Genomic DNA, 25,731 nt, shown 5'->3' on the forward strand with positions numbered 1-25,731 from the left:
GACTACAAAAGAAAGGCTTGCACCTAACCAAAATACACTTTCCAACACCAGGCTGCCACTTGCTGTTGCAAACTGGGACATGCAGCTTCTCCTGCTCCACATTAAACAGGGCGCAGATAGAAGGCAGCAGAGATGCCATGCAAGGGGAGGGCACATTCCCCGGGTCAGGTCCTCGGCCTGGACCTTAACTGACAATCAGCCGATTACCCTGTGCCGGCTGAACAGGGATACCATTGTAGAACTACGCTCTCCGATTCATGATGACATAAGCAGGATTAACATAAAAACAGCCTTAACGCTGCTGCTGCTGAAGGTTGTGTCAGTCCTACATTTCCTTGCAACTGGCACCTACCAGCACTGCATGGGCATGCTGCATGGCATGTTTTAGCCCACTATTTCACACATGCAGGGGCTAGAAGCACTCCTGCGCCATGCCTCTGGCACATCTCCCTGCCCACCACCCCGGCAGAGATAAATGCCACAAAGGCATGTTTTCATGCAGCAGCCCACCATTCCAACGTAATTGCCGCTCTGGACTGCACCCATGTGGCATTGTGTGCCCCACAGTTATCCGAAGAGGTATACCGCAACATGCAGCAGTAGCACTCCATGAATGTTGAGGTGACCTGCGATGCGGGCCTCGTGATCACACACTGTTGTGCCCACTTCTGTGATTCCATACACAATGCCACGTTCCTGCAGAACAGGACACTGCCTACCTACATGGAGAGCCACAGAGGCCAGCGGTTTGGATACTGGGCGAGTATAAGCGCAATCACTCAGAGATCCCGCAGCACTTGTGAAATCTTATGTGAAAGTGGGGTGACATTACTACAACTGATCAATGAATGCCCTGTCAAGAGCTGCTCTCACCCCTCGCACTCGACAGCCACCAAACCACAGGACGGAGAGACACACACACACACACACACACCCCTCTCTGCAGGACTCACAATGCAAGGGGACACATACCTACACATTAAATGTCACAGCTCAACACTGCACAAAGACAGTGTCACACTGGTTGAAAGTAATGCCATGTAACCTGATAACCATGTATCTAAAGCCATGATGGAAGGCACACAAGAACAACAAATCACCCACATGCATGAAAGCAGCATACTGGCCAATACAGGCCAAATGCACACTGCAATGCCAATCACAGACCAGGAGAGTGATGACTGCTGGTTGTGAGCTGTGTGCAAGGTGTAACATGACAATGCATATGTACCACCATAGTGAATGGCATTGAATGCAGTAACTGGGATGGACAACGATGTTGTAGGACAATACACGGGAAATGCATGCACAGTGTCCATCAATATGTACTTTCAAAAGGCAACACATCCACAATGCACTGTGACTGACACCTGGGACCTTTGCCCTTGCAGGTGACTCTGGATATCCTCAACTATGATGGCTAATGACAGCTGTGCGCAATCCACGTATGCCACAGGAGGTGGACTTCAATGAGTCACACGTCAGGACCAGGCTGTGCATCGAGCGAAGGGCTGTTTGGGGTGTCTAACTAGAACCGGAGGGGCCTTGACATACAGGATAGAGAAGGTTGGACACACAATTCTTGCCTGTGCCATGCTGCACAACATCTGCATCAGGTGAAATACCCATCACCCCCTTATGAGGACATGCCTCCCCAGAAGACAACGACTCAATACCAGCAGGTGCAGTGCTGCCACACAGTGAGAGGGAGGAGAGAAGGGAAGGGAAGGTTTGGTGCGGCAAGAATGAACAGACAGTTATTTCTGAACACATCGATTGTCACCTGCTGCTCACCTTTGTGCCATATCTTGAATACATTGCATTCACACAAAAAGGATTGTCCGAGCATTGCTTCAAGTGAATGTGCATTTATTTCTGCAGTGTCAAAGCATACATCCCCAAAACCCATAACTACCCACCTCCCCAAAACCCAACACCCATACCCATACCCATCCCCCCACCCCCATAACCATACCCATACCCACCAACCTCCCCATCCCAGACACCCGTACCCATCCACCTTCCCTATCCTCAACACCCATACACACCCACCTCCACCATCACCAACCCCCATGCCACTACCAATCCTCCTTCCCTGTGCTCAGTGATAAAAGTGAAATGCAGTGTGTCACTCATTTTCTTGGCCTCTTGCCCTTGCCAGGTAGTTCTGCCTGTAGGCGGGTGCTGAATTTTCAGGAGGGTCAGCAGCATGCTTGCCTGCATTGACTGAGCGAATGCCGATATGCCCTCCGTGAGCTCGCTCACCCTCTGTCCCACCATGGTCAGGGCAGCAGTTGCCACTGACAATTGTCAGCGCTCCCAGTCCAAGAACCTCGCAATCCTCTGAGGTGCCACGAACAGGGTCAGGGATTGCCTGCAGGTACTAGACTTTGGCATCTGCAAGTGCCTCCATGTTGATCTTTTGCCGCTCCATCATGTCTAGCCTCCTCCATATTACATCGAGAGAATGCTGTGCCTTTGGTGGTGGGCTAAGGGAGGGCTGTGGGTGAAGCAGTGGGACCTGAAACCCCTGCGACCTCAACTTGCAGTGTCACCCTCTAATTCCAAGTCATGCTGGACATGTGCCTGGTCGTCTGGCTAAGGTGACAATGGGGTGTCATTGGCCAGACTGGTGAGTGTGGGTGCAGTTTGATGTGCACCGGTAGCAGCATCTGGCTTCCCTGAAAAGATCACAGGAGCAGACTATGGAGTGGCTGTTGCCACTGGCATGACGCTGCTGGGCCCTGGTGCCTCGCTCCTGCCCTTTCTCCTGATTTTCCCATTGTGGGCGGTGCAGGTTGCTTTAGTCCCACTAATGGCCCAAATGGGAGGTAGATGGGCCTGCATCCTCCTCCTGAGTCGACTGAGCCTGTTGGGTGGACAATGGCATGCTGCAAGTCATCATGCACACATGGTCTTGCTAGTCATTCATGCTACATAGCGGAAGGTCATCATACAGAATCTATATGGTTAATGGAAGGTAGGGAAGTGTCTCTTGAGGGTGTACTGCCCATTGGCATGGGACCTTTACCTGTCGGGCTGGCAATGTGGCCTGTACATGCTGTTGTGCTTTGGTTCACTTTGGCACTTGGCCTTTCGCAGCACACATGGGTGCTGCTCATAGTTGCATGGGCTGACCAGGTAATCCATACTACAGTGCATGGGCATGTGCACAGTGACCCACTTTCCCTTTCACACACATGTGGTGGCGTTGCCTTTGGGTGCATTGGCATGTGGCAACACATTCCAACGTCCTTTGGGCCCATCTATGCTGAGTAACACATGCATGCAATGGTAATTTGGCCAGTGCACTGTCATGGGAGGGGCCATTCATACTCACCAGCTTTGCCTTGGCTGTTGGCTCCAACCTCGGCATTCACAACACCCTGGATCTGCTCCATGTGGAGGATGCTGCTAGCCTTTGCCTTCAACGGGGTCAGGACACGGGGGGGGCCACAATGCCACCTCCTGTGGCAGATGTCTCCTGTCTGTGTTTTGACAGGAGACTGCAGACTGCAGACACTGGCCTTGAGGTCATTCCACCTTTTGCTAAAGTCCTCACTGTCCCGTGGGACTGTGCCTACTGCCATGACCTTGTTGCGGATTCTCGCCCAGATGGCAGCCTTCCTCTGGCCAGATGTTTTTCTCTGCCTAGAGCCATAAGGCTCTTCGGCATGGGCCACTACCTCATCAGTGAGGCCCTGCAGTTCTGCCTCACTGAAATTCTATTTCCTGAGCCGCATACTGGGCCCTTCCTTTCCCTTTGTCCTGTGTCTCTTCCTTCTGTATCCGGAGGGTAACTGGAAATGGGGGCTTCAGAGTGGATTTGATTTTTCAAGCTGGTCACTGTGCTTCCCATTCCGGCGCTGATGCTATTTCTGCCGGTAGTAATTCCTCCGGTGGAATTGGTACTGAATGTTTTGGCGGCAACTGTAATTCTGCGATTCTGGGCAGAAATAGCAGCCGACACTCATTTTCGGCTGTAATTCCAACGGACAGAATTAATGTTAGCGCCAATGGATGTGTGCGCACTCCTGCCAAGTTATAATACAGTGGTAATTCCGCTGGACACCATGGCGGTAACAGTAATTCCGCAGAGGCAGAATTACAGTCGTATTAGCATCAAACTTGTCCCCAAGTGTAGCCCACTCCATAAAAAATATGCACACAAAAAATGTGTATTGCAATCCTGAGACTTCGATTAGAGCACATTATAAAAACATTTCTGTGTTGAACTCCTAAAGTAGTAATTGACCTGTGTTCAACAACGAGACAAGACAAGGACGTTGCATTTCCATGAGACACACAACTCCAGGCCTCATTTGCAGAAACTTCTACGATGTCACAACATCACTGGTAGAAACCAACAGTCTGAGCCTGTCCCACCTTAATCAGACATCTTCAACCTCCAGCTCACACTCAAAGCAACTTCAGAGAACACAGACAAATAGTAGATAGATTGGTTCAGATGGTCTGTCTCCTGCCACTGGCTGGTCCAGTATTTTTCTTGCCTGATTCAGTCCCAGACACTGGTCCGTTAATGCTTGCAGAGAGGCACTCGTTTTTATAGATCACCTTCCAATACCGACAGACTTAAGGCTGCTTAAATAAACTTCATTCTAAGGCACAAATCCTAAAATGGCCATTAACTGACTGCTGCTTCTTAACACTGTTTAGGAAGCTACTGCTTCACTCTTTCAAGTGCATTGTCAGTGTCTTTGTTAGAGTTTCCTAGATTTAGGCATTCTCGGGTTCATTACAAGTATACGTTAAAGGTGGTGGTAACAGTATTACTGCCACTTTTACCGTTCCACCAAATTAGGAGGCAACTATATTACTGCCGGCGGTAATGCCGCCAACGGTAATACCATTGGCAGAGTTAACGCAGGCGGATTTAATGTTGGCAATATTACCGCCAAAATCACAAAACGTTATTACTGCCGATTTACAAGTTGAAAAAGGGCAGTAATACTGTTGAAATTGGGCGGTGATACCACCAAAATCACAGTGCACAGGTGATGGAGATTGAGCCACAGGTGCACCCCTATCCACTCAGGAAGGTACATAAGGCTCACAATGCGCCCAAACCCACTTTCCAACACCATCATGTTGCCATTGGCTTCTGTGCACATGAACATGCAGCTGCTCCAGCTTCGCATTGAGCTGCAGAGGCTAAATGAGGGTGAGGGGACAAATGACGCCATACAAGGCGAGTCCTCGTACCTCAGGTCAGGCCTTCACCCTGGATCTTGACAGACAGCCAGCTAATCACCCTGTACTGGCTGAACAGGGAGACCATTGCTGAGCTGCTCACCCTGATCCAGGATGAAAAGGAGAGCAGGATAAACATCAGGACAGCCTTACCCCTGCTGTTGAAGCTTGTGTCAGCCCTGCTTTTCCTGGCAACTGCACCTTCCACCACAGGGTGTGCATGCTGCAAGGCATGTCCCAGCCCACATTTTCCAATGTGCTCGTGCAGGAAGCACTCCTGCACCATTACTCTCGGCACATCTCACTGCCCACCACCCTGGCACAGGAGAACGCCATGAAGGTATGTTTTTTATGCAACAGCCAACATGCCCAATGTCATTGCTGCTCTGGACTGCACCAATGTGGAGTTGGTGGCATCCCAGGCATCTGAAGAGGTATACCGCAACCGAAAGCAGTCCCACTCCCTAAATGTTCAGGTTGCTTGCGATCATTACACACTGCTGTGCCTGCTTTCCTTGTTCCACTCACGATGCCATGGTCCTGCGGAACAGCACACTGCCGGGATGCATGCAGAGGCACAAAGGGCAACAGACATGGATATTGGGTGAGTACAAGTGCCATCTCACAGTGCAATTGACATGCCATGTGGGGGTGGGAGGATTACCACAACTGAAGAATGCATGCCCTGTCAAGGCCCTGCACATGCAAGATCTGCTCTCACAACCCGCACATAACAGACTACAACCCACAGAACTAGGCCACGATTGACAATACTGTAGTAAATGGGAGCGTGAACGCTCCTTTGAGAGGTCTACAACCTCCGTTACGGGGGCCGTGTAGTCACTGTCCTCGTCACATTCGGCAGCGGCGGCAGCGGGCGAGGAGTCAGGCCTAGACATGGCGTAGGCCGCCCACCTTTTGACCCTGCGGTCTTTTAGAGTTTTGGGCTTTAGTAATTTACAGGCCCACAGCCGTCCTCCTGGTGATCGAGGGGTAAATAACGGTTGCACCGTTTGTGCTTATCCTTCCAGGTATATTTACCCTTGCAAAGCGGGCAAAACCTAAATGGCGTCCTCTCCATAGCTGAGGGCAAGAGGTGTGACTACGACCTCGAAAGAGAGGGAGGGGAAAGAGAAAGACATTCTTAAAGAGAAAGAAAGACCACACAACCCCACTCTCCCTACTGTGTATGGCTGACGAGGCCAGGCCACGTGTTCGGCAGCGCCGAAGGATCCCCTCCTCTCGTCCTTCCGTCGAAGATCTTGCTCGGCGGAGAAACAGCTCTGCGTCGAGGGAGGGATCTACGTTATTGATATTAATAACAAACGACCAAAGGTCGAAGAAACTATTTGGCAATGTCTCTCGAGGAGCTCCGCATAAAGGCGACTAGTAGCTGGGCGGAAAAAAACAATCTGAGGGACCTCGACGCGTGAGGGATTGTGGGTACAACGCACGTCACTATAGGGATAGTGTTACAGACACGCCTTGTCGACGTCCCCTTTTCAACTACGAAAAACAAAATGCAATACTCCGCAGTGACCACTGGATGTCGGCCCTATGCACAGCATGTGATTCTAAGCAGATTAACAAACATCAGAAACACCATTACAGCACATGATGGGAGCAACGCACAGGCCAAACACAGGCACCATGGCATGCTGCCCTGACAATCACAGACCCTGAAAGCGAGGAGTGCTGGCTGTGAGCTGTGTGCATGATATCCCATGACAGAGCAATGTACCCCCCCACCCACCCCGAATGAATGACTCCATATGCACAAAAAATGCGCTTTGAAACACTTTGCTGTATAAGCACATTATAAATACCCAATAAATTAAACATGTTAGTACTAGTAGGGTAAACCATGGTGTGTGACAATACTTGTGAAATGCACGCACAGACTGTCTTTCTACATGCCGTTGCAATGGACAACACATCCACAATGCTGTGCGTATGACACCTATGACCTTTGCCCTTGCATTGTGACTCTGGACCCCAAGCTACCATGGCTGATGACAACAGTGCAGAATACACAGACGCCGTAGGAGGTGGCCTGAAACGGGGCACACGTCCGGATCAGGTTCTGCATTGAGGGGACCCTCGGCCTGTTGAAGGCTAGTTTCTGGTGCCTACCGTGGTCTGGAGGGGCCCTAATGTACAGGCTAGAGAAGAAGGGACAAATTGTTCGTGCCTGTGCCATGCTGCATAACATTTTCATCAGGCAGAATATTCCCCTGTCCCCCAATGAGGACATGCCACACCCAGAAGAGGATGACAAACTACCTGCGGGTGCTGCACTGCCATGCAGTGAGCGGGAAGAGGGTAAGGATGGGCGTCTGGTTCGGCAAGAACGGATTGGCAATTTCTTTTGATGACAATTGAAATGCACTTACTATGCACCTTTGTATATAGTTGCATTATTAATTAAACACTTGCACACAAGGAATGTCCTAGCATTGCTTTTTAGTGAACAGCTATTTAATGTGCAAATGTCAAACAACCCTCACCCAAAACCCTCCCCAAGAAACAACCAAAAACACCACCTACCTCCGCCTCCTCCTCCTCCTCAAAACCCCCTCTCAAAACACCATTCCCACAACACCATCCCTGTAAAACCTCCCCCCAAAACACTAGCACAAGAACACCCTTGCATTGTCACACAGTTGTCAGTTACTTGCAGTGCCTCTTGGGCAAGAAGGCTTGCTGCAGCACCTTGGGAGTCAGGTGGCACTGTGAGCGGCGCCATGGGGTTCTGGGTTGTGAACTCTGTGTGGGGGTAGCAGAGGTGGAGGGCTCTGATCCCCTGCCCCCAGATAGGCGGCAGGGTCAGCAGCATACATACGTTGAGGGACTCAGTAAAGGCTGACATCCCCTTTGTGTTCACACATTCATTGGCCAACTGTGATCATGGCAGCGGTGGCCTGGCCGAGGGAACGGGACATCCAGTGTCAACACCACTGTAGGTAGTCACATGGCCTGCATATGTTCCACCTGCTGCCTCTCCAGTGCCTCAAGAAATGCCTGCCGCTGTTCACAGGCACCTATCCTGGACCCTACAGCTGTCATATTGTGCACAGGCAGAGGTGGTGGGCTCTGTGGAGGGTTTGGTTAGTAGTACCCTTACTGCCTTGCTCTGCAGCTAACTCCCGGGTCTGGTCTGTGCAGGAGTGGAGGTGGATGGTGTGGCAGCAGCGGAGGGTCAGGCCTCCTCACTGTTCGTGGATTGTGTACCTGTTGAGACTACAATGACATGCTGACAGTCAACTTGCAGATATGTCAGCATCCTTGCAAGACACTCATTCGACATTGTATGTGTTCTACATACGCACATTTTGTACGATTGGCATGGGTGTTATTGGACCAATGACTGCTGCTACTGCTAGGTGGAGGTAGTGCCTGCTGAGGGTGTAGACTGTGCATGCATGTGCATGTTGCCTCTTGGCCTGCGAAGGTGGATTGTTGTTGTGGGTGTGTTGAGACTTCACTTGCCAACATGAACTGTCATGGCACACATTGGTGCTTCTCATGTTTCCATGTGTTTGCATGCACGTTTCACCTATAGTGCATGTGCATTTCTATATTTCCCCGCCCCCGCTGGCACATGTGTGTACTCACTATGCATTTACTGTGATTGACATGTGTTTGCCCATTCCCTTGCCAGTTGTGCTCATCTATGTTGGGGGACGTTTGCTATTGGCCACTGCATTCACATGTACATGGGGTCTGATAGACTTACCACCATCTCTGTGGTTTTCTGCTCCGGCTTCTGTGCTTTCGATGACCTCCATCTGGAGATTGGAGCTGGGCTTCTACTCCCACAGCTCGAGGGTGAGGGGGGGTTCCACTGTGCCACCTCCTGTGACAGCACTCTTCCCTCCTGAGGCATGAGATCAGGCCATGGACACTGCCCTTCAAATCATTCCATCGCTTGCTGCAGTCCTCTACATCATGTAGAGTAGGGCCCACTGCCGCCACCTTGTCCATGATGGCGGCCCAGATAGCAGACGTCCTCAGAGTAGAGATCTTTCTCGGTCTACTCCCAAACAGCTCCTCAGCATGCTCAACAACGGCATCAGCCAAAGCAGTGAGCTGCGATTCTCTGAACTTAGGCTTACGCAGCCTGAGTTCTGGGAGCCAACCATTTCCCTTTTCTGGAGACATATTGGATTCCTAAGTATAGCGTTCGAATGGTAACCGGAAATGGGAGATTCAGAGCGGATTGAGTTTTTCAAGATGGCCGCTGCTGTGCTTCCCATTCCGGTTGTGACATTTCTGTTAGCAGTAATACCGCCAGGTGTGGCAGCAGTAACAGTAATATTGTTGTACCGGATGGTATTACCATTCCCACTGGGTGGTGCGCACGCCCGTCAGGTCATGATAGGGCGGTAATTCTGCGGGTGATCCCGGCAGTAATGGTAATACTGCCAGGGCGGAATTACTGCCATTTTACCACCTAACTCATAATGAGCCCGTACGTTCCTTCTCTCATTAGTGGTTTTGCTTTGTGTTATGCTGTGCATGGCATCCCTCGTCACTTTGCAGCTTTGAGCCCCCAAAGCTATCATGTAGTGAGTGAAGCGTGCCTCATGGAGATGTGGCTCATCTCTTTCCATGAAGAAGCTCTGAACAGATGCATGCGCTCGGGAATGCACTCTAACGGTCCCCCACTTCTTGGTCAGTAGGTTCATCATGCAGGAAGTGTCCAGGAGAGCAAATGAGGCCAACTCATGTGCCTTTAACGTTTGATGTTATTGGCTGGTTCAGACTTCTCATCGTTCTCTATAAAGCACACACATCATTCTTGGACCAGAACACCATCATGTTCCTTTAAATGCATCATTGCTTTTGGTTCCTGGGATCTATTGCAGGAATCGAGTCCTAATGGTCATTTAAACAATTATTTAATTGAAAAGCCGTGTTAAACATCTGTGTTTCATCAGCATACAGTTACTGCTGTGTGTTGTGGAGGACCACAGGTCCACTGCAGCCAGGTGACCCAGTAGGCAATGTATGGATAGAAATTTGGTTTGGTGTTCACAGTGGAAAGTCCCCTAACTGGTGATGCTTGTTGCCCCTCCCAGAGCCTCGGCAGGTGAGTGTACTAGAATAGCAATTCCACTCATTGAAGGGAATAGAAATGCCTACTTTACTGTTTCATTTTGGTTTCTTACAAACCTTTAACACATAAAGAACTTTAAATATACATTCTCAATTAGACCTGTAAGAGATTTCTACAAAAGGAAAGTTATCCCATCCTTGACACATGGCGCCGAAGCAATGCCGAATCTTCCTCACGACTTATGGCCAAAACTAGAAGCAAACTTCTGGCGCCCAATCTTGGGCCTGCCGAAAACAACTCCGATACCAGTAATTAGACGAGAACTAACTCTCTCCTCGCTAAAATCAATTGTGGATTGCAATAGCGTCATGCTTTATCGGAAATGTAGACAGAAAGAAACGCCCTACGCATACCAACTGATAAGTGAAGAAATCCGACTGGGTACTTGCCATATGCTCACTCGATGGGAAACTAAAGTCTTGAACATCTTAGACTCAGTTGCCTGCAACACAGAAGATCTCATCGCCAATCCCGTTCGAGTTGTCAAGAAAATCAAAGAACTCGACTGGATCAACACCAACGACTCTGCCTCAAGTACAAACTTGCCAGTCACCTTCCTCCCTTCTCTAAGAAACTCGACTCTATCCAACCTTTTCTGAAATTATTTCCAAATAGAGCGGCCCGAAATTATTTTTTAAAAATAAGATTGAACCTTCTAGAAACTAACGAAATACTGGCGATTAGACAACAATCCTTATCCAGCTTCTGCCGTCTCTGCAAGCCCACTACGGACAAGGAAACCATACGCCACCTTCTCCTGAACTGTCCGGCGACGATAGAAATTCGTGATAGATACCTGACAGACATTTTTTACAAACTTTACTCTTCAAAAGGAAGAAACGTGTTGGAACAAACTGTTGGACGGAGACAAACTGGCATGGCAGTTGGCAACTATAAACATCATGAAATACATCCTTAATGTGCTTCTTCCAACACAGACTGAATGAAAAGTTCCACCGTTTCTTCCGTTTCTTTCGAACAAATCCTTCCTTCTCAACTGTTTTTTTTTTTTTTTGGAAACTTTGTTAAAAAATCTAGAAAGATTATATACAAATAAAAAAAAAATAAAATAAAATAAAAAAATATACATTTCAATTGATCAAAAACACATTTCTTATGATATTTAAAAACGAGTACAATTTCCCACATTTTATAGACATAATATACATTTATCAAACACTATCAAAAATGCAGAACACACGCTAAAACGTATCAATTTCCCTAAGAAATAGCTGGCAAATATAAAATGCTGACATCGTTCTTTTCGTGCTCCCCAAAATTGATTAGGACATTGAAACCTTTGCCGTACGTATAGCGAATATTTAGCTTTACCCGACAGGTATTATGTAAATTGACATTTATCCCTGACACGCTTTCTCTTTAAGTTCCCTTATGGTTATCGTTCAAATAATAGGTTCTGCCACCGTAAAACCTAAATCATAAAATGTACACATTTCCAATTCATGATTTTTTTTTTACTTTTTGTTTTTAACAATTTCCTTTAGCAATGGCTACTCAAGACCACTGTAGGCTTTTGGAGTGCAGTGAAGGAGAGAGCAATGTAGAGAGGGGATGGTAATACCACATTAGGAAAAAGGATATTGAGTGAGCAGTAATTAAATGCACACTCAACAGAACTGGGTACTCAATATGTGGCCTTCCCGGTGTCTTGTACTACAACTGCCATTAGACCTAGGCAGCACATTCTGTGATTTAGCATCATGGGATTTGTAGTCCAAACATCTGGGGACCACAAATCAAGTCCCTACACCTCTCTGGAAGTCCATGGGGAGTATAGTACCAAGAAGCCACACATTTATATCGTTTCAGTTATAAAGGATTGCTAAGACAAAAAACATGGACTTGTGGTAGTGCAATATCAACAAATATACCCACGCCTTGCATTTGTATAGTGTTACAAGCATGCACCAAACTGTTTATAACTTGCCTTCCAAAAAATACAGGATTACTACTGAAAGTCTGCCTTCTATTCAGACTGCGTGATACTAAGAAATACACCCGAAACACCAGGCAATTTGTCCTCCACTATTTTGATCAAGCAAAATAAAGGCATACCTATTGATATGTGTCTTGAGGTTCCAAAGAATGTGTACAAGAAAACTGGATAAAAGGAAGAGTAGAGGCCGAACACCGGTGGAACCGCTGCCAACAAAGCATAGGCCAAACCTAGAAAAGGGGAGAAGGCCAAGCGTCAGCATTATCTGTGTCAAGATAAACAATACTTAAAGCAAATGCCAATATGGTCAAGTAGAAACATAAAAAGTGCTTTAATCCTGTTTGAATGAATAAAGGATGTGTGCGTTGTGCTGCTTTAATTTACAACGGGTTTATGTTGTTCCAAGTTGCCTTTTTCCGAGTCTACAATGTCTTGTTTTCTAGATCATCACAATAACACACAACACAGTAGAATATCCGAATATCAAACACTATTTATTAACTAAATAATCTAAAAACTTGAGTGATTTTGCAATCAGAATCCAACAGATGGTAGCTGGGTGAGAATTACACCATCCGGTTTAGATTATGTACAGGTGTCGACTGTAGCGATTTCTTAGTTTCTAGTACATTGACCCCATTTCTTATACATTATGACAGCTCCCCAAATAAAGCTGAAATGGATCAGACGCAGCACCTGCATTAGAAATGAAAAGCAAAAAGGTAATTCACTAACACTCCCTTCCAACCAATATGCCCATTCAGATTTCCTCCAATCAATTGCCTTTTTCTACATTCACCAGGATGGCATCCATTTGTAGATTTCAAGATGGGGCTGGAGGAGATCCCCAAAAAGGACATCATTTCTAGGTGATGGTAGCAGTTATGGCCCAGCAGAGTGCAGCAAATCTATTTTTGAGCATATAGCGACCAAATTTAGCATCGCCTCTAAAGCTGGCATCCAACATGAAGCCTTCCAAAAGGATCCATGTCGTTTTACCGATGGGAATTCCTTCAATGTAATCTACTTCGAAGGAATTCTGCAGAAAAAAACTCATCAAATGTTCTATTTTTTTTTTATTAAAACCACCATTTCCCTATACTAGTCCCGTGCCCCACCCCACCCCTTGTAAACTCTCACCCCAAGCCCCTATATATTCCAATGCGTTTTTTCAGCAAAATTCCTTCGAAGTAAATTACTCAGAGAATGGAAGATATTATAAAGGAGGTATCAGGTGATATGTGAACAACAGTATCCAGTTAACTGTTATAGTACAACACATTATGAAGTACATAAAGGTGTTAAGAAGACATAGTTTTCCTTATGGAAGCCGTGGGCATAGTGGCAGCTCCCGGTTATTGCGATATAGAGGCAACATTGATAGTGTGAATGCCCGACATTGCTTTTCAGAAACATGTTTAATGGCAGAAAACAGCAACACAGAAAGGGTACGCTCCAACAGACCTCACCTATATTGTATGCATGTGTATTTAGGTAATGGAGTATTATGTTCCATCATACAATACTCAATCGCTTATTTTATAAATGCTACTCAATTGAACCGTCTCACTACTGTAGCACGTCATTAGCTATGGCATGATACAGCAACCAGACTAGATACGTCACCACATAGGTTGTCTGTTATAAAAGACATCTTAGGTACTACCAGCTTCTAATTGCCTTTGTCTGCCTTTCAGATAACATACCAGCATCCAAAAGGGCATGCCTGTGTGCAGAAATGCTTAAAATCAGGTTTTAGCCCTGACCACTTTCTCTGTGCGGGCTGCTACCCAGGAGATTTGACAGTGAAGTAAAACTCACGCCAAAGTTTGTTCTCATGGTCGCATCGGTGGGGACCCCTAGGGTAAGTCTGAGGAACCTTCCCCTTGAAAGTCCTGGATGGCCTAGTGGGTGATTATACATTGTGGGACTACCAACGGTTTTTGCCGGTCCTGTTCATTGCGCAGCCGCTCTGTACTGCAGCGCCTTCATACTGCTGCAAGGCTGGAGTCGGCGTCTCTCGCTCGCTCTTTAGCCACTTCGTCGTGGGGATCGCGGCTGGAGGTTCCTTCAGGCAGGTAACTGCTTCAAGGTTTTCTGCCTTCTCTTCATGGTGCTTGGCATGTTCGTTTATTTTTCTTGCATGCCAGAGCCTGAAACGGTAAAAGAATCCTGGCGAGCATAGGCACTCAAGAGGCAAGACTGGAGCCAGGGTTCTGCATGGAAACATGCTAGCATAAAAAGGGGAAGAGCTAGAAATTTGTGTCCCACTTGCTGTACTCTCCCCATGGCTTGAGCTGGATTTTCCCTCCCACCTCCCAGGAAGAGGGCTGCCCAACCCTTATTGACAAGATGGGATAAAGAGGACCAGATGTGGAATGGAGCCAATTCTGTACTTGCAGACCGGAATGTGAAAAGAGTTAAGCACTTGGCAACCATTTGGGGTGGATAGAAAAGGTGATCAGCCTTATAAATGAGACATTGACATCAAATGTCAGTGCAGAGAGGTGAAATAACTTCTGCTCCGAGGCCCCTCAAAGATCTTCTGACAAGCTTGATCTTGAATATCAACACGGAAAGTGAACACACCAGAATGTGGGGCGACAAGCAGCGCTGTGGCTGGGGTGCCACTGACATGCTTCCAGCCAGGCTTACTCACAGGGCTTGCGGGAGGGAGCATTCGCACCTTACAATGTGCTTGCGTCCCTCTACGGAGCCCTAAGGCACACCATGGACCTGTACCAGCCCGCTGTCCCCCATGTCCCCCTACTTACCTCTTACCGCATACCTGTCTTGGCGATGGCGTCTGGCATATGCCGTTGCCACTGCTGAAGTACCTGGCACCCTGCTCTGCATTTCCTCTTCACTGCACTCCACTTTGCTCAGGCTGCCACTTCTGACATACCCAGCTGACCTTTTCTCTTGTGGCCCACACTACTCAACCCTTTCTCTGCCCCTGTTCTCAGAACGTCTGATATGTTTACTATGGATGACTGTGGTTTAGAGCCAGGCCATTACTATATACCAATTCTATGCATGCGAGTCTTTAAACCGCGTTTCCTGTCCATGGCCTGAGAGTTACAGTTCCCCAGAGTCCTCCCCTGTGTAGATCTTCACCAGGATACTTTTCTTTCCATTTGCTATGAAAGGGATTATTTTAGGGAGTGTGGGGGGTCTTTCACTGCTTTTCCATTTTTCCACAACCTCAACTGAAACTCAGAAGCGCCCACCCGAGTAGGGTAGGGTGGGTTCCAGGGGGATAGATCCCTTAGACCAGACACTAAAAAGTTCCTTTGTTGTTCCCTGAGACACATTATTTGAAAGCAGCCCTGCTGGAGTCCTTGAATACCATGCCTATAAGAAGTACGAGGCCCACCCACAGAAGGTTCATGCAGGTGGTTCCAGTCCATAGAGAGACTATGCCTCCAGTGTTATGAGGCATGATGCGGAGTATTAGCCTATTTGACCTAAAACAAGTGACCCAATGACCAATTTGGTCGAATTTTGCATGGGTGATTTGGTCTTCGGCGATTTGGCTGCATATATTGCAAAATACCAACCCTGGAGAGCGGGGGTGTCCCCGCTCCCCATGTTTGGTACTTTGGAATTTTGGGAGTGCAGAGGTGTCCCCCCGCTTCCTTAAAATTGGAGGCGGGGGGCAAAAAAAAAAAAAAAAAGAAACGCATGTGCGTTTGAATTGAGCCCCGAGCAAATCGATTTGAGGTCAGTTTACGGCGGTCAAAAACAATTCGGAAAAACATACCCAAACCTGATGCTGCTCAGGGTCTTGCACAATTCTAGGATTCCCTGTGCGACTTCTGGTGCGTTCTTCTTAACAGACTGTCGAGAACAATCTCAGCTAGAGATTACTTTCTTCTGAGAATACTTTCCGGTTCAGAGGCAGGGTGTGCATGGGCAGGATCAGTCACCGAGATGTGTGGCAAATCAAGACTGCGACACAGCCCACCATATTTGCGCTCATTGCCTCATCTGGTTAGGCATCATCACAGATTCATATTTGTGGCCCCTTCAGTGCTTAATTTGTAAAAAAATAAGTGCCAGTGCCCAAAAAATATTGGCCCCATAATGCCGGGCGCGGCGCCACCCTGCAGTGCGGGCGTGCCGCCGGTGCTGCCCCGCAGTGCGGACGCGCGCCCCGCGCCAGTTCAGTACTAGACCTACCTAGATCAGCCCACCAGTATCCCATCACACTGCTGCTGCTCCATGTCACATGTTTGGCGCTGCAGCAACTGCTGGCACAGGCTAATAGTGGGATGGATGGGGAAGGGCACACATGGGTTGAGAAGGTATAATGCTTTAAAATTTACCCAAGCTCTAACTTAAAATTAACGGGGGCAGGGGTGAGGGGGTTGGGGAAAGGCAACCAACGTTGCGCGGTGCTATACAACCATTCTCCATTGCAAATTGTAACGGGGTGGCTCTCCCTGCTCACATTGTAATTGTTCTGTTTTATTATTTGCCCCACTAAACAACAAGTGCAACCAAGCCAAACCACTCTTCAAATAGTTAATTACGTTCACCCTTGCGAACTGGATGAAAGACATGTTCTCCATGTGGGTGGAAATACCAACCAACTTTGATTGGCAGATGCCAGTGCTAAACCCACTGAGCTATCTTGCTAGCCCAGCACACCTGGTCCCTCAGTAAACCTGCCCGAGCTCTTAATTTGCCTGGAGCTATGCACCCACACAGCCGCCTAACTGCTACACACAATCAGGCGCGGACACATTTGGAGCCAGATGCACACATCTTTATTCTTAAAGTGCTAGATCGTAACTGCTGCTACTTCCCCGAAAGCAACAGTGGATGTGAGCAGCATATTAGATTGCTAATATCTAATTAAGTAAAGAGATGTGCTGTGGGGTGGGCTTGCCTTGCAAAACACTTCAATTGAGCCTGGTCTGTCCTGTCACAGCCCAGGTGTGGGGAACGCACGCAACAGGCAAGTTCCATTTCAAACTACTGCTAGCCTTAAAGTGGCAATACTAGAAAATATCATGGGTGAGCGTTTCTATTCATATTTTCCATTCCAAGTATGGACATAGGCATGGGAATACAACATGGCCGTCCAAGTGACCCACTCTTTACAGTGCTTTACTCGAAGCGATTAACCGTGTGGTGGTGTGCTTGCCCTATTCCTCCACCCTTCACCAAAATGGCTGAGGGGTGGAGTCAGTATTTATTTGGATATCAATATAATATCACATTTTGTGACCAAAATTCAGATATGGAGGTTCGGGGGCAGTGTTTTGAAGCAGGTGCGCTTCCTTCTTAACCTTCCATCTGCACGCAGGTGCACTTTGTGAATCAAGAGTCCCGCCTGGTGGTCCAGTTGGTCCCAGGATTCGATGAGCAGTATGATCATTGAATTGAGTGTTTGGCTGCAGTTTTCATAAAATATGCCCTTCCAATTCTACATTTATGGGTAGAAAATAAAGAAACAATACCACTTGATTTAGAACCTTCATGAGATAATTATCTGTTTGTTAGGACACTCACCCGGGATCGGGAACGGCTGTGTCCTCGTGGGCGGGGTGATGCTTGGCGGCTGTACCCGCGGTTTCGCCTTGGTCGTGGGCGCATTCTCCGAGCTCATCGCTCATTTGGGGTGCGTGCCCGCTTCGGGCGCGTTGAGGTGCATGCGTGCATACGCGGAAGCGGCAGGGAACGGGCTTGTGGTTCAAGCCTCGTTTCCACGAATACCTTGATTCCGCGCATGCGCCGACTCGGATTGCGGGTCAAGCCTCGCTTCCGTGCCGAATCACTATGAAGGAGCTTCCGGATCTGTACTCGCCGCGTCTCAACGCGGTTTGGTCCAGACCTCCCACTCGCTACTGGATTTCCTTATCCTTCCTTGGTCCCTCCGCTTGCCTCCCTTGTTCCCTTCCAGTTTGCCCGGCCTTCCCTTGCCCTGGTGATTTGGTTCCTTGGTTGGGGGTCTGGCTCCCCTGGGTTGGGTTTTTGTCCGGTCCTGGCCTGGTGCCTCCGGTCCCTTCCTTTTTCCTCCTTACCGCCTTATCCCTCTCCTGCCTGACCACCTCCCTTGCCTGAATACTCCTCTGCCTTGTGCTGGGTGCCAGTGCCTTCGGTGCCTTTATTCGGTCCCTTTTGCCGTCTGCCATTGCTGCCATACTACAGTCCCGGCTGGCTTCTCTCAACATCTTCAAGAAGGTTTCTGCAGAATCATAGCAACGCACTCAAGCTCGCTGTCTACATCTACCGGCCTTCCCTGTTCAGTGCTCGCACTGTTCTGGCGCCACGTAAATCCAGGGAAGTGTCCATCCGTGGCGTCAGGAATCGGACCCATTTTCAATCCTGCAATCAGGACGGGACCTGGGCCGGTTCTTGGCGTTACCCTCTCATCTTTCGTTCTACAAGCAACGTCCTGGCGACCCCGGCACGCAAGCCTACAGGAAACACAGGTACGCAGCGTCCACGGGATGCACATCTTGACAGATTGAGACGCCTAACCTCCGATTCAGACCCAGAGATGGATGAAACCTCTGATCTGAGAGACGAAATCAGGTCTTTAAGGGCTGAAATGACAGCACTTCGTCTAGAAAACGAGACTCTACGTTAGATGGTGGTGCATAGGACTAGCACCACAACCCAGGCTGATTCTGCCATGGCACAGACAACACCCATGAAGTTTGACGGGGATCCTAGAAGAGTGGCCGAATTTTGTAACCACTGCAGGATCCATTTTTTGTTCCGGGCTTCCCATTTTACCGACGAGAAGGCGAAGATTGGGTATATTCTAGGGAATCTAACCGGAAATGCGCTTGCATGGGCAGCTCCTTTGGTGTCCGCAAACAGTCCAATACTGGGCGATTTTGCCGCCTTCGAGAAAGCGTTTCTGGAAGTATTCCAGTCACCTAACTTGGCCGCCACAGCACAAAACCAATTGATGGATCTAAAGCAGGGTTCAAGTGATCTGATCTCATACATTGGTCGGTTCCGTCAATTGGCGGCGGATTCTCAATGGCCAGAAGTAACACAGAAGACGCTTTTTCGGCGAGGTCTGAGAGAGGAGTACAAAGACGAACTTCTTCATATACCAGAACCGGATACTTTACAGGTACTTCAGGAACAGGTTCTTCGAATCGATCACCGTTTGGCTGAGCGGAAGGGAGAAAGACGTCAGTTGGAGAGGCCGTACTCCAGGTCTTTTCCATCACCTGCTGGTGCTTCAAGTACAGCAGAAACGGGTCCGGAACCCATGCAATTGGGGGCACTCAGAGGACCTTTGTCCGCGATAGAGAGGAAACGTCGAAGGGACTTGAACTTGTGCCTGTATTGTGGTGCCTCCGGGCACTATTTGGGTACTTGTCAGTTACGACCACTCAGGAAGTCGGAAAACTAATAGGCCTGTCAGGTATAAGGAAGGCAATGACAGGCTTACCGTTCAAACCAGCCCTTCCGGATACCGATGGGTTCTTACTGCCCATGTCTCCCGCAGCCCTTTTGGTACTCCGAATTAAAGTACTGTGGCAGGAAAAGTCAACTGTAATCATGGGTCTTCTAGATTGTGGTGCATCTGGCAACTATATCGATGTTGAGTTCGTCAAGAAGAACCAGATCCCTCTACTTAAGAAGAAGCAAGCTACACCGATTGAGGTCATTGATGGTACACCTTTGTCTTTTGGTCCCATTCAACATCACACCGGAGTTCTGCAGTTGTGGATCAATGAACATCTGGAAAACATATCTTTGGATGTGATTAAGTCACCATCTTATCCGATCGTGTTGGGTTTACCCTGGTTGTTGTACCACAACCCTAAAGTTAATTGGGTAACCCGTACATTGACATTTAATTCGGATCGTTGTTTGCTGGATTGTTCCTCCTCAAGGTTATCTGTTGGGATATCCACAATTGCCACGCAGACAGAGGTGAATGGAACATCTTGTGTATGCCAGTTGTCTACCATACCTTCTGAATATGCGGATTACTCCTCTGTTTTCGGAACCTAGGGACATTCCCCTGCCTCCTCATAGAAGTTTTGATTGTGCCATAGATCTGTTGCCAGATTCTGTGATTCCACATGGACGAGTGTACTCCTTATCCCCACAAGAAAGAACAGCCTTACAAGAATATCTAAACGACTGCCTTCAGAAACAGTATATCACCCCTTCCAAGTATCCTGCGGGATTTCCGCTGTTTTTCGTCAAGAAAAAGGAGGGTACGTTACGTCCCTGTGTGGATTATCGGCAGTTAAACGAACTTACTCGGAAGGACAGATATCCATTGCCTCTAATACGTGATATTCTGGAATCCTTGCACTCTGCCTGTATATTTACTAAGTTGGATTTAAGAGGGGCATATCATCTGGTACGAATCAAGACTGGTGACGAGTGGAAAACGGCTTTTAAGACACCCTTAGGGCACTATGAATATCGTGTAATGCCTTTCGGACTATGCAATGCCCCAGCCGTTTTCCAGCGTTTAATGGATGAAATATTTTCAGATTTATTCGGAATATCTATGTGGGTATACCTAGATGATATACTGATTTTCTCAAAGCATGAGAAGGAACACATCCTACATGTCAAAGAAGTTCTCAACCGTTTACGTCAGAACCACTTTTACGACAAGACTGAGAAATGTCTCTTCAATCAAGACAAGATTGAGTTTCTTGGGTACGTGATTTGCCGTTCGGGCATACAGATGGACCCAACTAAGTCACGGGCAATTCAAGAATGGCAACGACCTAACGATGTGAAGGCCCTTCAGCGATTCCTTGGATTCGCCAATTTCTATAGGCGCTTTATACCAGGTTTTTCCAATCTCACAGCACCTTTAACCAGTTTAACCAGCAGTTAAGACGTTGTTTGTGTGGAATGAGGAAGCTACTAATGCGTTCGAACGTCTCAAGGACGCCTTCAGCACCTCTCCCATCCTACATCATCCCGACCAGAGTAGACCATTCATTGTGGAAGCAGATGCGTCGAATTTCGCCGTTGGATCAGTTTTGCTACAGAAGGACCCGCAGTCAGATGTTGAATTCCCAGTGGCTTGTTCTTCCCGAAAACTAACGTCGAGCGAACGAAATTATGCCGTGATCGAGAAAGAACTTTTAGCCATCAAATTGGCTTTTGAAGAATGGCGCCATCACCTTTTGGGAGGCCAATTTCCTGTTGAGGTCCGTACCGACCATAGAAATCTACAGTACCTACGATCTCTTCAATGTCGCACTTCCCGCCAGGCCCGTTGGGCGTTTTTCTTTTCTCATTACGATTTTACAATCACTTACATACCTAATGCTCGGAATCTGAAAGCAGACGCGTTGTCTCGCTCCTTGGAAGACATCAAGCAAGACAGCCAGAATCAGGTATTGCTAGCCCCAGAACATTTCTTGTTTTCTGTGTCTCATTGCCTGGATACGTTCTTACAGGAAACATTGGCAGACCCTTACAGAACGGAACTATTGAAATTGCCCCAAGTTAGCGAGAACGAGGGGTTGCTCTTCTTCAGTGGGAAATTGTATGCACCCACCGACTCTCTTCGGATTGCCATTTTGCAAGCATTTCACGATTCGAAGATTGGGGGCCATCGGGGCATACGTGCTACACAAGAACTTGTCGCCCGACAGTTTTGGTGGCCAGGATTGGCCAAACAAATTAAACAATACGTGGAATGCTGTCCAGTATGTGCACAAGTAAAGATACCCAGAAGGAAACCACTCGGTCTACTCCAACCCATCGAGATACCGCCCTATCCTTGGCACACCATAGCTACTGATTTCATAGTGGAACTACCACCTTCCGAGGGCTTCACATGCATAATGGTAGTAGTTGACCGTTTTTCCAAGATGGCTCATTTTATCCCCTTTGTTAAAGTTCCCTCTGCGAGTTCCATGGCCCGAACATTTCTGCACAACATTTACCGGTTACATGGACTACCTGATAAGATCATCTCGGACCGTGGTTCCCAGTTCACATCATCCTTTTGGAAACAACTGTGTCGTCACCTGGGCATACATCGAGCACTTAGTTCCGGCTATCATCCACAGTCCAACGGACAGACGGAGAGGACCAATCAGACGTTGGAACAGTATCTGCGCTGTTTCTCCAACGCCTCTCAGACCAACTGGGCATTGCACTTGGACTTTGCTGAGGTAGCTTATAACAACTCGATCCATTCTGCAACAGGATTAAGCCCCTTTCTTTGTACCTATGGACTCAGTCCTAGACTTTTTCCGTTTGTTCCTGTACGACCAAGCACGGTTCCCTCTGCTGATCAGCTGATTCAAGTGATCCGAAAACTGCATGCCCACGCGACTGGTACCCTGGTTAAGGCACGTGAGGACATGAAGGTCCAGGCAGATAGGAGGCGTACCCCGGAACCTATATTCAGGGTTGGTGGGAAGGTGTGGCTTTCTTCCAAGAACTTACCTGTTCGCAACTTACCTACGAAACTTGCTCCCCGTTTCCTAGGACCCTTCCGGATTACTAGACGGATTTCCCCGGTGGCATTCAAACTAGATCTACCCCCATCCTGGCGGGTGCATCCCGTGTTTCATGTCTCCTTGTTTAAGCCTTACCTGGATGACCCCTAAGGGCGCTCGGGCTCTCGTCCTGCGGCCATTGAGGTGCAGGGTGTTCCTGAATATGAGGTCCGGGAAATCTGTGATTCTCGTTTCCATCGGGGTCAATTGCAGTTCCTGGTGGATTGGGAGGGGTATTCGGCTTGTGACCGCACTTGGGAACCTGTTGGGAATGTCCATGCTCTTCGTTTGGTGCGTGCGTTCTATTTACGCCATCCTTGTAGACCGTGGGCCCCGGGTCTTTCTGGGAGGGGGCATGGTGTTAGGACTCTCACCCGGGATCGGGAACGGCCGTGTCCTTGTGGGCGGGGTGATGCTTGGCGGCTGTACCCGCGGTTTCGCCTTGGTCGTGGGCGCATTCTCCGAGCTCATCGCTCATTTGGGGTGCGTGCCCGCTTCGGGCGAGTTGGGGTGCATGCATGCATACCCGGAAGCGGCAGGGAACGGGCTGGTGGTTCAAGCCTCGTTTCCACGAATACCTTGATTCCGCGCATGCGCCGACTCGGATTGCGGGTCAAGCCTCGCTTCCGTGCCGAATCACTATAAAGGAGCTTCCGGATCTGTACTCGCCGCGTCTCAACGCGGTTTGGTCCAGACCTCCCGCTCGCTACTGGATTTCCTTATCCTTCCTTGGTCTCTCCGCTTGCCTCCCTTGTTCCCTTCCAGTTTGCCCGGCCTTCCCTTGCCCTGGTGGTTTGGTTCCTTGGTTGGGGGTCTGGCTCCCCTGGGTTGGGTTTTTGTCTGGTCCTGGCCTGGTGCCTCCGGTCCCTTCCTTTTTCCTCCTTACCGCCTTATCCCTCTCCTGCCTGACCACCTCCCTTGCCTGAATACTCCTCTGCCTTGTGCTGGGTGCCAGTGCCTTTGGTGCCTTTATTCGGTCCCTTTTGCCGTCTGCCATTGCTGCCATACTGCAGTCCCGGCTGGCTTCTCTCAACATCTTCAAGAAGGTTTCTGCAGAATCATAGCAACGCACTCAAGCTCGCTGTCTACATCTACCGGCCTTCCCTGTTCAGTGCTCGCACTGTTCTGGCGCCACGTAAATCCAGGGAAGTGTCCATCCGTGGCGTCAGGAATCGGACCCATTTTCAATCCTGCAATCAGGACGGGACCTGGGCCGGTTCTTGGCGTTACCCTCTCATCTTTCGTTCTACAAGCAACGTCCTGGCGACCCCGGCACGCAAGCCTACAGGAAACACAGGTACGCAGCGTCCACGGGACGCACATCTTGACACTGTTTACCAATTACAGTCTTGCTGGTCTGATAAATACCTGCTGCCAGATATTTCTTAAGGTATAAACAAACAGATTTGAACACAGTTCTCCAAACTCTAGTACTAAAACACCATCTGGATTCATCGAAATATACGAATGGAAGCGCACATCTACATTAATAACGAAGGGCTGGAAGACCACTGATGCTATGGCTGATGTCTCTTTTGACAGATAATCTGTTGTACTGGCTTAAAAGAAGGATGCTCTTCAAAATATTGCAGCATTATGGCTTTGCGAAGTTATCATGTAAGCCTGTCAACCAACTGATCACGTATAACATATAGGAAACATTAATAACCAGAATATAACAACGCTCTCCACTCTTGCTTAATGTAATAACCTAATAACTATTATAGATTGAGCCTATTAATGTAAGTTAATTTATGCAGCAATCATCAAATAATCACAAAAAGTTGCACAATCACCCCACACATATTTTCCCAAAGTGATATTTAATACATTTTCTGGACCCATATTAGGTAAACATATAATGCAAATTGTGTACTCTGACAACTATAAGGGTACAACATTGAAGTTTGTGCTGGATGGAAATGTAAGTCCGCATCACAATGGTGGAGGTGTGGTAATAGGAGGGTGGTGCAGCCTCCACCTATACATATTGCTTCATATCCCAATGTTACCCACGTAGCACCAGCTTGACTGTGCATTTGGTTGGACTGCTGATCAGATGGCTCTGCTGAGCCTCACAAAGTCGAGCACACTTGTTTAAAGCATTGCAGTTTCCCAAGAGGGGAAAGACCAAGGCTGCCGCGGCGGCGGGGCACTTTCCGCACTTCTTCACGCTCGGCTTGTTATTGCGGGCAACGGCTGGCGGCCGCACTTGCTATGGGATCATCTGCATCATCAATATTGATGCATTCAGATCATGATCCCATTAGCCAGTGCCGCCGCCGCCGCCGCCGCCGGGCCACTCACATTCTCCTCGCGGGCTGCGGCCTGCTTGCATTTGCCTCGCGGGCCGCGGCCTGCTGCTGAGTCGGACTCCGGCGCTCGGGCCACGTGCCAGCCCGGCTGTGGAGCAGGCAGGGCGGCCACATGGCGGGCCGCGGCGGCAGTGGCACACACACTGCTGCGCCTGCAATGCATGCAGCATGCTGCATTGCATTTCACGACACCGGTGGCCGGGGTCGAGGTTGGGGGGGGTCGGGTGTGCGGCAGGGGGGGTCACACTGCACTGCACTGCACTCCCCGTCATATGGATGGCGGTCGCGCACGCGCAGGGCCCGCCGCCGTGGATGTCACAGAACTGAGCATCATGTACATTCACAGTGGCGGGTGGAGACGTGGCGGCACTGCAGGCCCGAACAGATAGAAAAAAAGACAGTCTGAGTCAACAAGTTAACTTTCTTCACTTACCTTACCGCCGCTGCGTTGTTCAGCAAGCGCGGCGCGGCTTGGCCTGCCCCTGAGGAACTCTAGTAGGCCTGGACGCGGAGGCGGAGCACAAACAGAACACGAGTCTCACCCTCACCACGCCTTAACAAGTGTGCTCCTGCCTCTGCTCAACAACAGACCCACGTGACACCCACCCCCACACACTCACGTCATCATGTCATTTCACTGGCTGGAGCCTGGAGTCAACAAGT

General features: G+C 48.8%; 1 protein-coding gene across 1 annotated transcript in view; it reads right to left on the bottom strand.

The window, feature by feature from the left end:
* Nucleotides 1-25,731, bottom strand: part of SLC26A5 (solute carrier family 26 member 5) — a 676,177-nt gene that overhangs the window by 431,290 nt on the left and 219,156 nt on the right. The window contains exon 4 of the mRNA XM_069628070.1: nt 12,407-12,517. Within this exon, the coding sequence (XP_069484171.1) occupies nt 12,407-12,517 (111 nt within the window). The remainder of the gene's footprint in view (nt 1-12,406; nt 12,518-25,731) is intronic.

Source organism: Ambystoma mexicanum, chromosome 12, assembly GCF_040938575.1.
Source record: "Ambystoma mexicanum isolate Mex_15411 chromosome 12, UKY_AmexF1_1, whole genome shotgun sequence".
In the NCBI taxonomy this organism is placed as follows: Eukaryota; Metazoa; Chordata; class Amphibia; order Caudata; family Ambystomatidae; genus Ambystoma; species Ambystoma mexicanum.